At 40.1% G+C, this 12,357-nt stretch overlaps 1 protein-coding gene and 1 pseudogene across 1 annotated transcript; both read left to right on the top strand.

Moving 5' to 3' along the window:
* The first annotated feature begins 88 nt into the window (after positions 1 to 88).
* LOC112167594 (cytochrome P450 716B1) lies at positions 89 to 2,370 on the top strand. Its single transcript, XM_024304633.2, has 4 exons — positions 89 to 688; positions 901 to 1,342; positions 1,433 to 1,620; positions 1,878 to 2,370. Exons 1-4 carry the CDS (start codon positions 194 to 196, stop codon positions 2,178 to 2,180), a joined length of 1,428 nt encoding a protein of 475 aa, XP_024160401.1. The 5' UTR covers positions 89 to 193; the 3' UTR covers positions 2,181 to 2,370.
* A 2,442-nt stretch (positions 2,371 to 4,812) lies between these two features.
* On the top strand, positions 4,813 to 6,796 carry LOC112167296 (annotated as a pseudogene).
* Positions 6,797 to 12,357: the final 5,561 nt, after the last annotated feature.

The raw sequence follows: 12,357 nt of genomic DNA, 5'->3' as shown, positions 1-12,357 counted from the left end.
ATATGTACGAAGTTGGTCTTCATTTCGGTGAAATATGTATCTGAGGTATATGATTGGCACTTGGCAATTGGGAGTTGGTCATGTTGCCCTTGAGCCTTTCTTTCCCAGACTCCCATTTATACTCAACTGTCACTCCTTTCAATCTACAAAGGTTTGCAAACTCTCTCTCTCTCAAACAAAGCCTCACAAAGCCATGATGACTACTCTTTTCACAATTTTCCTCTTCCTCATTCCCATATACCTTCTCCTAAAGAGCAGAAAAAAATCATTAGAAAGGCTTCCTCCAGGCTCATTAGGACTGCCCCTAATAGGCCAGAGCCTTGATTTTCTCCGAGCAATGCGTGCCAACACTGCAGAGGATTGGCTTGAACAAAGGATCAGAAAGTATGGTCCAGTTTCAAAGCTAAGTCTCTTTGGCAAGCCAACAGTCTTCATCCATGGACAAGCTGCAAATAAGTTTATATTCACCAGTGATGGGAGCACCATTTCAGCCCAACAAACCGAGTCTATTCGTAGGATTTTGGGGGAACGGAGTATATCCGAGTTAAGTGCTGAGGATCACAAACGTGTCAGAAGTGCACTTATGCTATTCATGAAGCCCGAGTCACTGAAGCAATATGTGGCGAAAATGGATGAAGAAATCAAGAAGCACCTTGAGATGCATTGGCATGGCAAACAACAAGTTACAGTAAGTTACTTCCTTACCACTCTACACTAGCCATATTATGTAGATTGTGGCAGCACTAGAAATAATAGAATGTGTGGAAAATTAATCAGCCAGCAGCAAAAAGCCCCAAATTCTCCAACTTCTTTTTTCTCCAGTGATCTCAAAACATGAGCAGAACTGAAGAAAACAAAAGAAATCAATGTCAATTAACAGCATTTTTCTATTGTTGACAGGTCTTGCCCCGGATGAAGAACCTCACATTTAACATAATATGCTCTCTTCTTTTTGGGCTTGAACGAGGAACTCGCAGAGATGAACTCCTGGAGTGTTTCCAAAAAATGATGCAAGGAATGTGGTCACTGCCGATCAACTTGCCCTTCACGCGTTACAACAGCAGCCTCAAGGCAAGCAAGAGGGTTCAAACCATGCTCAAAGATCTTATACGCGAAAAGAGGGTACAGCTTGAGGAAAAAAGGGCTTCTCCACAACAAGACCTTATCACTTGCTTCCTTAGCATCCGAAATGATGAAGGTAGAGAAGAATTAACAGAATTGGAGATGGTGCACAATGTCATGGTAGTCCTGGTTGCAGGACATGACACTTCATCTGTTTTGATTACGTTCCTTTTGCGGCTTCTAGCTAATGAACCAGCTGTGTATGCTGCCCTTCTTCAAGGTACGCCTAAACAAGTAAATGGTTTGTTCACATTTCTTGCCTAAAAAGGATTTATTCGACCATTGATGCCTGTTGACTTTTGGTTTACAGAGCAGGAAGAAATAGCTAGAAGCAAATCGGCAGGAGAGTTTCTGACATGGGAAGACCTTGCCAAAATGAAATACACATGGAGAGTAGCACAGGAAACTCTAAGGATGACTCCTCCTGTCTTTGGTGGCTTCAGGAATGCTACCAAAGATTTTGAGTTCGGTGGATTCCTCATTCCTAAAGGGTGGCAGGTAAGTTCAAATTTGCACAAAGCATAATATTGCATTGTCATTATTTTCCATTGTTGTTCTCCTCCAAACAAATCCTATATATGGATATAGTGCTTTTGCTCATAGCAATGTTGTCTTTTGGTTACATAATCAGATGAAGTCCTAAAACAACATAGTTTTGGACAAGAGCACAGTTCAAGTACATAAAAGATCAGCAAAACATTTTGATATTTTATCGTAAAATAGAGAATTGATCAAGTCATAACTTCCAATGGTAGATATTCTGGGCTGCTCCTATGACCCACATGGATGATAACATATTCCCAGAGCCATCGAAGTTTGATCCAAGTAGGTTCGACAAGCAAGCAATTGTTCCACCCTACTGCTTTGTACCATTTGGAGGGGGACCTCGAATATGTCCAGGATATGAGTTTGCCAGGATCGAAACCCTAATTGCAATACACCATATGGTAACTCAATTCACCTGGAAGCTATGTGCAGACAATCACTTCAGTAGGGATCTAATGCCTGTACCTACTCAAGGACTGCCCATTGAAATCACGCCTAGAATACTACTGTGAACACAAATGCTTTACCAAATCAAAATATTTGTCGTGGTTGTTCAGAAAATGTTCCAACAGTATTGTAACTTATTGATTAGTTCATTACAATTACAGAACTTCTCGAAAATTTCAATGTACCATGTGGACACATTTCTCGATGTAATATTTTATAACCTATCCATTATTTTGTAAGTTGTGAATTTTATAAAACCAACGCTTAGAAGTTTGTATAAACATGCATACATACACACATTTGAAGAGAGAAGTTTCCTCAAATTTGAAATTTGCAAATTCTCTAATTTTCATTATCAAGTACTTTAAATAATTGGAACCGTTTATTTGATTAACATCATTTTCATTCGAATTTACTCCATTATTAAATTTACTTGTATATGAAACTTAAACAGGGTTATCGACCCGATCCGAATCCTAACTCGTTTCAGATTCTATCTTGTATATGTCTGCTTTCATTTTTTGCTCACTGTGATCTTGATGCTCAATCTATAGAAACATTGTTTTAAGGGTTATTATCACAAATGGTACCTGAACTACACCTCAATTTTATTGATGGTACCTGAACTTCAATTTTGATCACAACCAGTACCCGAACTTTTCAATTTCATTTTAAATGGTACCTAGAGCCACCTCCGGTCACTATTCTGACTAAAAACGGCATGGGAGGCGATCAAAGTGATGATTTTTGATGATTTCAAGGGTTGTGATCATATATAGTGATGACTTGAACTTGTTTTTTTATTTTTTATTTTTTTAGATTTGGGTTTTTTAGCCGGAATAGTAACCAAATGTGGCCTTAGGTACCATTTAAAATAAAATCGAAAAGTTCAGGTACTGGTTGTGATCAAAATTGAAGTTCAGGTACCATCGATAAAATAGAGGAAAAGTTCAGGTACCATTTGTGATAATAACCCTTGTTTTAAACTTATTTATATTCCTATTAACAGTTTGTACAGCCACACTAGAATAGCTCATGGGACAATGCCACATGCAAACTTCTGCCGGTGTTGTTGCTGCTGGTATCAAGCAAGTCAGATTCAATTGACCTTTTGATGTATCTCTGCTGCTTGATTTGCTGGATACGTATATATCCTTTAGTGATTACCAGAGTAATGCATCTGAATTATGAATGTCATTCCTCAGCTCTTGGTCTGCTGGATATTTGTTAATCATTCAGTGATTGCCGTATAGTACTGCATCAAAATTATGAATGTCATGTTGGAGAGGAAAGATCCCACATTGGAAAAGTGACAAATAAAATATAACTTATAAGTGGATGGATCTCACCCAATTGTACCAAGGCCTTTTGTGATTAAAATCTAACACCTAATGGGTGGTTAAGTTGAGACAGTATCGGTACAATAGTGGGCCACGGGCCACGCTTGTCACTGTTTAACATGGTATCAAAGCCCCTGTTGTCTCCAATTATCATGGGCCCGAATTTGGGTTCCTTATATTGTCATCGGAAAAATTCTGATCGGATTGTTACTAAGTGTCCGATGTGGGCCTTTAGGTGATAGACCTGAACTTTTGTTCTGTTTTATATTTTCCGGCATAAACTTTTATGGGAAATGCCTTCAGGGCAGAAGTAACCCTGTTTTCTCATAAACTAAAGTGTAGAAATGCTTGTTTGGAAACATAAATCAGATGCATGGGATCTTATTTTAATGGGACATTGAAATAATTAAGTTCAGCATTTTCCTATCCCAAGAATAACTCATACTTTACTGAACTTCTATGAAGGAGTTGTCTTTTTGTCCAGACTCTCCAGGGAATCCAACACCTTGTTTAAGCCTAGTGAGTTGGCAGCACTAGTTACTTGACTCACTTCTGACTAAGTGGATAATTATTAACCTTGGGATTTGGATCAACGGATGAAAACAAAAGTCAAAGACAGCCAATGAAGAAGACTAGCCAAGGATAGGAACTGAATATATTCTTGTTTTTTTTTTTAGACGGGGAACACGGACTTTGGTAGCCAACATGCAAACTGTACGTTGAAGTCTTTGTTTATTTTTTATTGTTGGAAAGCATCTATTTGTTGTAGATGCCTTAATAATTGTAGTATCTCAATTTAATATACTACAATTGTAATTGTGATTTATGATTGTAGTATATTAACTGGAGATACTAAATTGTGATTTATTAATTATAAACATGAATGGTTCATATTTGACATATTCGGTTCGTCTATTGATTTGATATAGTTCGGTACCTTAAAGATTATCAATTTAGAAAAATATTTTCAGAAGTGATCTACTCATACATATATAAACATTAATTTAACGGTTGATTTGCTCTAATGTAATCGAAAAGTTGGTCTCTTAAACAGTTTATTAGAAAGTTCTCAGCTAATCCTCATTATAGCGGTCTTCATTAAAATGGCTCCCTATGTGGGAGTTGGTTTTCATATGGTGAAATATATGTACGAGGTTGGTTTTCATTTAATGAATATATGTCCGAGGTTTGTTTTCATTTGGTGATATATGATTGGCATTTGTCAATTGGGGGTTGGTCATGTTCTTGAGCTTTCTTTCCTAGAATCTCCCATTTATACTCAACTCTCACTCCTTTCAATCTACAAAGGTTTGCAAACTCTCTCTCTCTCTCACAAACAAAGCCTCACAAAACCATGATGACTACTCTTTTCACAATTATCCTCTTCCTCATTCCCATATACCTTCTCCTAAAGAGCAGAGAAAAATCATCAGAAAGGCTTCCTCCAGGCTCATTAGGACTGCCCCTAATAGGCCAGAGCCTTGATTTTCTCCGAGCGATGCGTGCCAACACTGCAGAGGATTGGCTTGAACAAAGGATCAGAAAGTATGGTCCAGTTTCAAAGCTAAGTCTCTTTGGCAAGCCAACAGTCTTCATCCATGGACAAGCTGCAAACAAGTTTATATTCACCAGTGATGGGAGCACCATTTCAGCCCAACAAACCGAGTCTATTCGTAGGATTTTGGGGGAACGGAGTATATCTGAGTTAAGTGCTGAGGATCACAAACGTGTCAGAAGTGCACTTATGCTATTCTTGAGGCCTGAGTCACTGAAGCAATATGTGTGGAAAATGGATGAAGAAATCAGGAAGCACCTTGAGATGCACTGGCATGGCAAACAACAAGTAACAGTGAGTTACCTCTTTTTCACTCTCCACTAGTTATATTATGTAAATTGTGGCAGCACTAGAAATAATAAAATTTGTGGAAAGCTAATTAGCCAGCTACAGAAAACCTCCAAATTATCCAACTTTGTTGTTTCTGAGTGATCTCAAAGCATAATTGCGGAATTGAAGAAAAGAAACAGAAATCAATGTCAATTAACAACATTTTTCTATTGTTGACAGGTTATGCCCCTGATGAAGAACCTCACATTTAACATAATATCCTCTCTACTTTTTGGGCTTGAACGAGGAACTCGGAGAGATGAATTTTGGAGTGTTTTGAAAAGATGATGCAAGGATTGTGGTCAGTGCCGGTCAACTTGCCCTTCAAGCGTTACAACAGCAGCCTCAAGGCAAGCAAGAGGGTTCAAAAAATGCTCAAAGAACTTATACGCGAAAGGAGGGTACAACTTGATCAAAAAAGGGCTTCTCCACAACAAGACCTCATCACTTGCTTCCTTAGCATCCGGAATGATGAAGGTCAAGAAGAATTAACAGAGTTGGAGATGGTGCACAATGTCATGGTAGTCATGGACTCATGGTTGCAGGGCATGATACTTCGGCTATTCTTATTACGTTCCTTTTGCGGATTCTAGCTAATGAACCAGCAGTGTATGCTGCCCTTCATCAAGGTACGCCTAAACAAGTAGATGGTTTGTGTTCACATTTGTTGCCTAAAATAGATTTTTTTGACGTTTGATGCTTGTTGACTTTTGGTTTACAGAGCAGGAAGAAATAGCTAGAAGCAAATTGGCGGGAGAATTTTTAACATGGGAAGATCTTGCCAAAATGAAATACACATGGAGTGTAGCACTGGAAACTCTGAGAATGATTCCTCCTTCCTTTGGTAGCTTTAGGACAGCTGTCAAAGATATTGAGTTCGGTGGATTCCACATTCCTAAAGGGTGGCAGGTAAGTTCAAATTTTCGCCGCTCATAATATTGCATTCCCATTATTTTCCATTGTCATTCTCCTCCAAAGCATAATAGTGCTTATGTTCACAGCAATGTTGTTTTTCGGTTACGTAATCAAGTGTAGTCCAGAAACAACATAGTTTTGGACAAGAGCACTGTTCAAGTGCAGAAAAGATCAGCAAAACATCTAGATGTTAATCGTAAAATCGAGAACTGATCAAGTCATAACATCCAATGCTAGATATTCTGGGCACTCCTATGACCCACATGGATGATAGAATATATTTCCAGAGCCATCGAAGTTTGATCCAAGTAGGTTCAACAACCAAGCAACCGTTCCACCCTACTGCTTTGTACCATTTGGAGGGGGACCTAGAATATGTCCAGGATATGAGTTTGCCAGGATCGAAACCCTAATTGCAATGCACCATATGGTAACTCAATTCACCTGGAAGCTATGTGCAGACAATCACTTCAGTAGGGATCTATTGCCTGTACCTACTCAAGGACTGCCCATTGAAATCATGCCGAGAATACTACTGTGAATCCAAATGCATTGCCAACTCAAAATATTTTTCATGGTTGTTTGGAAAATGTTCCAACAGTACTGTAACTTATTGATTAGATCAACTTTTCGAAAATTTCAATGTAGCCTGTGAACACATTTCTCAATGTAATATTTTATAAGCTATCCATCATTTTATTTGTGAATTATATAAAAGCAACGCTTAGAAGTTGTATAAACATGCACACACATATAACATATTTGAAATTTGCGAACTCTCTGATTTCAATATCAAGTAATTCAATAAAATGGAACTTGTTTAAGTAAAATAGATTCTAGAGAGAATTGATGAGAGAATTGTGTATTATTATTGAGAATAGGAGCCCTATATATAGGGATTACAAAGTACTAGTTCTAATGTTATAAAGAATACCAATCCGTGTAGGATTGGGAAATCTAGAACCTTCTCTCCTATTACTACTCCTAGTTTGATAAGGCACACTAAGTCGATTTTCCTTCAACACTCCCCCTTGTGCCGCTTCAAACTTGGTGGTGACGCTTCATTTGTTGCCTTGTTAAAAACCTTGCCAGGTAACAAAAATAACCCTGGTCGAAGGACAAAAAAGAGCACAACACGTCCTTCACTCTTCGAGATCGAACATGTAGACATCATAATTCCCCCTGATGTCGATATCTCCCCCTGATTGCTACAATCGTGGGAGTTCGGATAACTTTCTTAATCTGATGCTCTTCACATGTTTCTCGAAGGTGGATTTAGGTAACGACTTAGTGAATAAGTCCGCTACATTATCCTCTGATCGGATTTGATTCACTTCAATCTTTAGAAGTGATTGTTGTTGCTGATTATAAAAGAACTTAGGCGATATATGCTTGGTGTTGTCGCCCTTGATGAAACCTAACTTCATTTGTTCAATACAAGCTGCATTATCCTCATAAATGCATGTAGGTTCATCTGTGGTAGACTTCAAACCACAACTTCCTTGAATATGTCTAATTACAGACCTTAGCCATATACATTCACGAACGGCTTTATGTAAAGCAATAATCTCTGCATGATTCGAGGAAGTAGCAACAAGGGTCTGTTTCGTAGACCTCCAAGATATCGCAGTGCTTCCCATGGAAAATACATAACCCGTTTGGGAGCGACCTTTGTGAGGGTCAGAGAGGTACCCTGCATCAGCAAAACCCATCAAAACATTGTTATCGTTTTGATGGAGGGGAATAGGGTGAGGCCGGCCACCATGGGCGGCGGCGGCGCTGGCGGTGACAACATGGCCGACGGTCATGTTATGGACGGCGGCTTCATACCTAATGGGGTTTGATCCCATTCTTCCGTCATTCCTCTTCTCTTTGTAGGGATAAAATAGATCTATATCAATCGTACCTCTTAGGTATCGAAAGATTGTCTTTACACTAATCCAATGGCGGCGTGTTGGCGTAGAGCTATGTCGAGCTAACAAGTTCACTGCGAATGAGATGTCTGGTCTTGTGCATTGAGCTAAGTATAATAATGCGCCTATTGCACTCAAATAGGGCACTTCAGCCTCTAATGGTTCTTCGTCCTCATCCTTTGGACGAAACGGATCTTTTCCTGGCTCAAGACTACGACCAATCATGGGAGTACTCACAGGCTTTGCTTTATCTTCATGAAAGCGCCTTAGAATTTTCTGAGTATATGCAGACTGATGGATCAAAATCCCATCACTACGGTGCTCGAGTTCTAAACCGAGACAAAACCGTGTTTTCCCAAAATCTTTCATCTCAAATTCGGATTTCAAATATTTAGCAGTTTCCTTTAACTCATCTAGAGTTCCAATTAGGTTCATGTCATCGACATAAACTGCTACGATTGCAAATCCGGAACTTGTTCTTTTAATGAACACGCATGGGCATATTTCATTGTTAATATATCCCTTCCCAATCAAGTAGTCATTTAGACGGTTATACCACATCCATCCAGATTGTTTTAATCCATATAGTGAGCGTTTTAATCTTATTGAAAACGCGCTCCGTGGTTTAGAGCCACTTGATTTGGGTAATTGAAGTCCATCTAGAACCTTCATATATATCTCTGAATCTAGATCCCCATAGAGATATGCTATAACCACATCCATAAGCTGCATGTCAAGTTTTTCGGAAACTACCAAACTGACAAGGTAGCAGAACGTTATAACGTCCATTACGGGGGAATATGTCTCCTCGTAGCCGATTCCAGGGCGTTGTGAGAAACCTTGCGCCACAAGGCGGGCTTTATATCTTACCACCTCATTTTTCTCATTACGCTTTCTAATAAAGACCCATTTATGGCCAACAGGCTTTACATTTGGGGGTGTCTGCGTTACAGGCCCAAATACCTGTCTCTTTGTTAGTGAATCCAATTCAGCCTGGATCGCATCTTTCCATTTAGGCCAATCTGCTCTTCGTTGACATTCTTCAACAGAGCAAGGTTCGATATCATCATATTCTATGATTCCTTTTGCAATATGATATGCAAATGCATCATCAATCGCCATAGAATTTCTATCCATCATCTCATGTACACTAGTGTAATTTATGAAGATCTCTCTATTCTCTGGAGTTGGTTCTGACATTGGACCGTCCCCCAATGATGTCTCTTGGACATAACCATAATCCGAAATATTCTCATGAGATGGATTATTCACATCGATGATTAATGGATTATTCTGTGCCAAACTCGCTTTCTTTCTTGGGCGAGAATCCATCGAACCTATGGGCCTCCCGCGCTTCTTGGCAGGGGCCATGGGCCTAGCCACAACGTCATCATCACTGTGAGAGGGGACGTTGGCGCCATGCTCAATTGCCCTTGAGATGGCATCATGTCCTCTATTTTTAGGGACATCAATTCTTGCAGGCACGTTTGCAGCAGGTATGTATGATCTCGTCACTTTAGCGATATCAGAAAACGCATCAGGCATCGATTCTGCTACGTTCTGAAGATTGAGAATTCTCTGCACTTCAATTTCGGACTGTGCGGTTCGGGGATCAAGATGAGACAGAGTGGGGACAGACCACCACAATTCATGTTGTTCCTGTTGAACATTGATGTTCTTATCTCCCCCTAACGACGGGAAGACTGTCTCATCGAAGTGACAATCCGCAAATCTAGCGGTAAAGAGATCGCCTGTCAAGGGTTCTAAGTAGTGGACAATCGTTGGAGAATCATATCCAACGTAAATGCCTAATCGTCGTTGAGGACCCATTTTGGTGCGCTGTGGCGGCGCAGTTGGCACATAAACTGCACACCCAAATATGTGTAAGTGTGAGACATTAGGCTCATACCCAGTCACCATCTGGGACGCAGAAAAAGGTTGAGTGGCAGTGGGCCTCAGACGAATAAGCACAGCTGCATGCAATATTGCATAGCCCCAAGCAGAAATAGGGAGATTGGTGCGCATTACCAATGCCCGAGCGACCATTTGTAGTCGTTTAATGGCGGCTTCTGCGAGACCATTTTGGGTGTGAACATGAGGAACTGGATGTTCAACATCAATCTCAATGGACATGCAATAATCATCAAAAGTTTTTGATGTAAACTCCCCAGCATTGTCTAATCTTATAGACTTAATAGAATGATCAGGGTGGTGAGCCCTTAACTTAATAATCTGTGCTAGGAGTTTAGCAAATGCAGCGTTCCTAGTGGACAATAGCATGACATGTGACCAGCGTGTCAATGCATCAACCAACACCATAAAATATCTAAATGGTCCGCAAGATGGTTGAATAGGTCCACAAATATCACCTTGGATTCTTTGTAAGAATGGTATATTTTCTTTAGTGTCCTTTGCATAGGATGGTATCGATCCTAATTTTGCTAAAGAGCAGGCTTTGCAGAACGAATGATGGGCTTTAGAAACAACCAATGAGGATTCTGGTGTAGCCACGAAGTCACAATTGACTTTAGAAGTAGAAGGAGGAGTCAAACAATGATCCATGGCGTCAATGCCATGTTGTTACCATAAGGGGTAGACAGCGCCGGCCCTAAGTGGCCGGTCTTGCACAGTCTTGGAGCCGTGAGGCGCAGGTGCATCTCCTCGAACCAATTTTTGGTTTATACTTCTCTTCGTTCTGAAGAATGGATGTCCGTGTGAAGTCTTTAATATACGGATCATCATATCACGACCTGGGTGTCCCAGACGGTCATGCCAAAGCCTATATGTGTCAGAATCCCATAAATCATCTCTCATAACATGATTGGATTCAATTACTCGAATAGTGGTTGCATACAACCCACTAGATCGACACATAAGTTTCTCTAATACTCGTTTATGTCCGTAGTCATTAGAGGTGATGCAAAGGAACTCTTGTCCATTCTCACAATGTGTTTCCACATGAAAACCATTGGCTCTTATATCTTTGAAGCTCAATAGGGTTCTTCCTGCCCTAGGAGCGTAGAGAGCTTCAGTGACATTAATGATTGTGCCATGTGGCAACAAGAATTGAGCTGGTCCTTGACCATGAATCAATTTAGATGACCCTGCCATCGTAGTCACTGAAGATCAAGTAGGCGTCATCTCAAGAAATAACTGCCTATTTTGAAGTATGGTGTGCGTAGTAGCACTATCCACGAGGCATTCTAGCTCTCCGGGAAACATACTTGAATGAATAAAGTTCGAATAAAAAATGACACTTTATTTCAATGAAAGCCAATGATTACGTCAAAGTTTCTAAATTTAATCCAAAAAGGATAATCAAGCTTTAGACAAGTAGTAGTTACTCAATCCGTTTGGTAATTCCAATTTGGTTGTGACCAGGTAAGGTAAGGCGAGATTTTGGTGGAGCGTTGCTCACTTTTAAAACTGTTCTCTCAGTTCAAACCTTTCCTAGATATCACAATTACTCTTGAGTATGCCTAGTGAGAAAAAGTTATAACCACTATCTATGTTGATAGTTTCCAAATTTTTTGGATTTGGATTGAAACCAATGACGTTTATATGGTCAAATTTTTTATGCTTACGAACGCTCTTAGTCCGTAGCCTACGATCACTCTTAGTTCGTAAAAATCGATGCTTACAGACACTCTTAGTCTGAAGATCATGAACGCTCTTAGTTCGTATATAGCGTGAATCCCCACTATTCCGCTTTTAGCAAATCGAACCCACGTTACAGAAAAGTGGGATGTAGAAGAAGGGATTTTGTAAGTCCCCGGAGAAAAATAAAAATAAATTTAAATTTCAACAATGGGAACAACTTACTAGTGAAAACTTACTCATGAATTTCGGAATTTGAAATTCTCAATACACGCGCGTGTTGATGCAGGCGTGTAGGATTGTAGGCGTGCTATCGATCCTGGTTCGGGGATTGCAAACAATCTTTCAATCCCTGCTGTGTGACCGATATAGGTCTGACCGAGGTAAGCCGAGGAGCTGGCCGACAGATGCGTGCGCAGGGGCGCGTAGGCGCTGCAGGGGCAGGCACACAGATGAGGTTAGAGTGGGGTAGGAGCTTCTGCAGTGATGCTTGAAGGTGGCAGCAGCGGTTTTCAAGGATTTTTTTTTTTGTTGAAATTCAGAGAAGAATTGCCTCTGAATAGCTTTCACTTCGATTGGTCTACAAGTCTCA

Source organism: Rosa chinensis, chromosome 5 (genome assembly GCF_002994745.2).
Source record: "Rosa chinensis cultivar Old Blush chromosome 5, RchiOBHm-V2, whole genome shotgun sequence".
NCBI lineage: Eukaryota > Viridiplantae > Streptophyta > Magnoliopsida > Rosales > Rosaceae > Rosa > Rosa chinensis.
Note: the sequence above shows the minus strand (reverse complement) of the source record. Positions and strands in the feature narration are given on the sequence as shown.

Coding starts and splice junctions, on each gene's coding strand:
- LOC112167594 (XM_024304633.2), top strand. CDS start 194: ATGATGACTACTCTTTTCACAATTTTCCTCTTCCTCATTCCCATATAC. Junction 689..900: donor ATGGCAAACAACAAGTTACA/GTAAGTTACTTC, acceptor TATTGTTGACAG/GTCTTGCCCCGGATGAAGAA. Junction 1,343..1,432: donor GTATGCTGCCCTTCTTCAAG/GTACGCCTAAAC, acceptor TTTGGTTTACAG/AGCAGGAAGAAATAGCTAGA.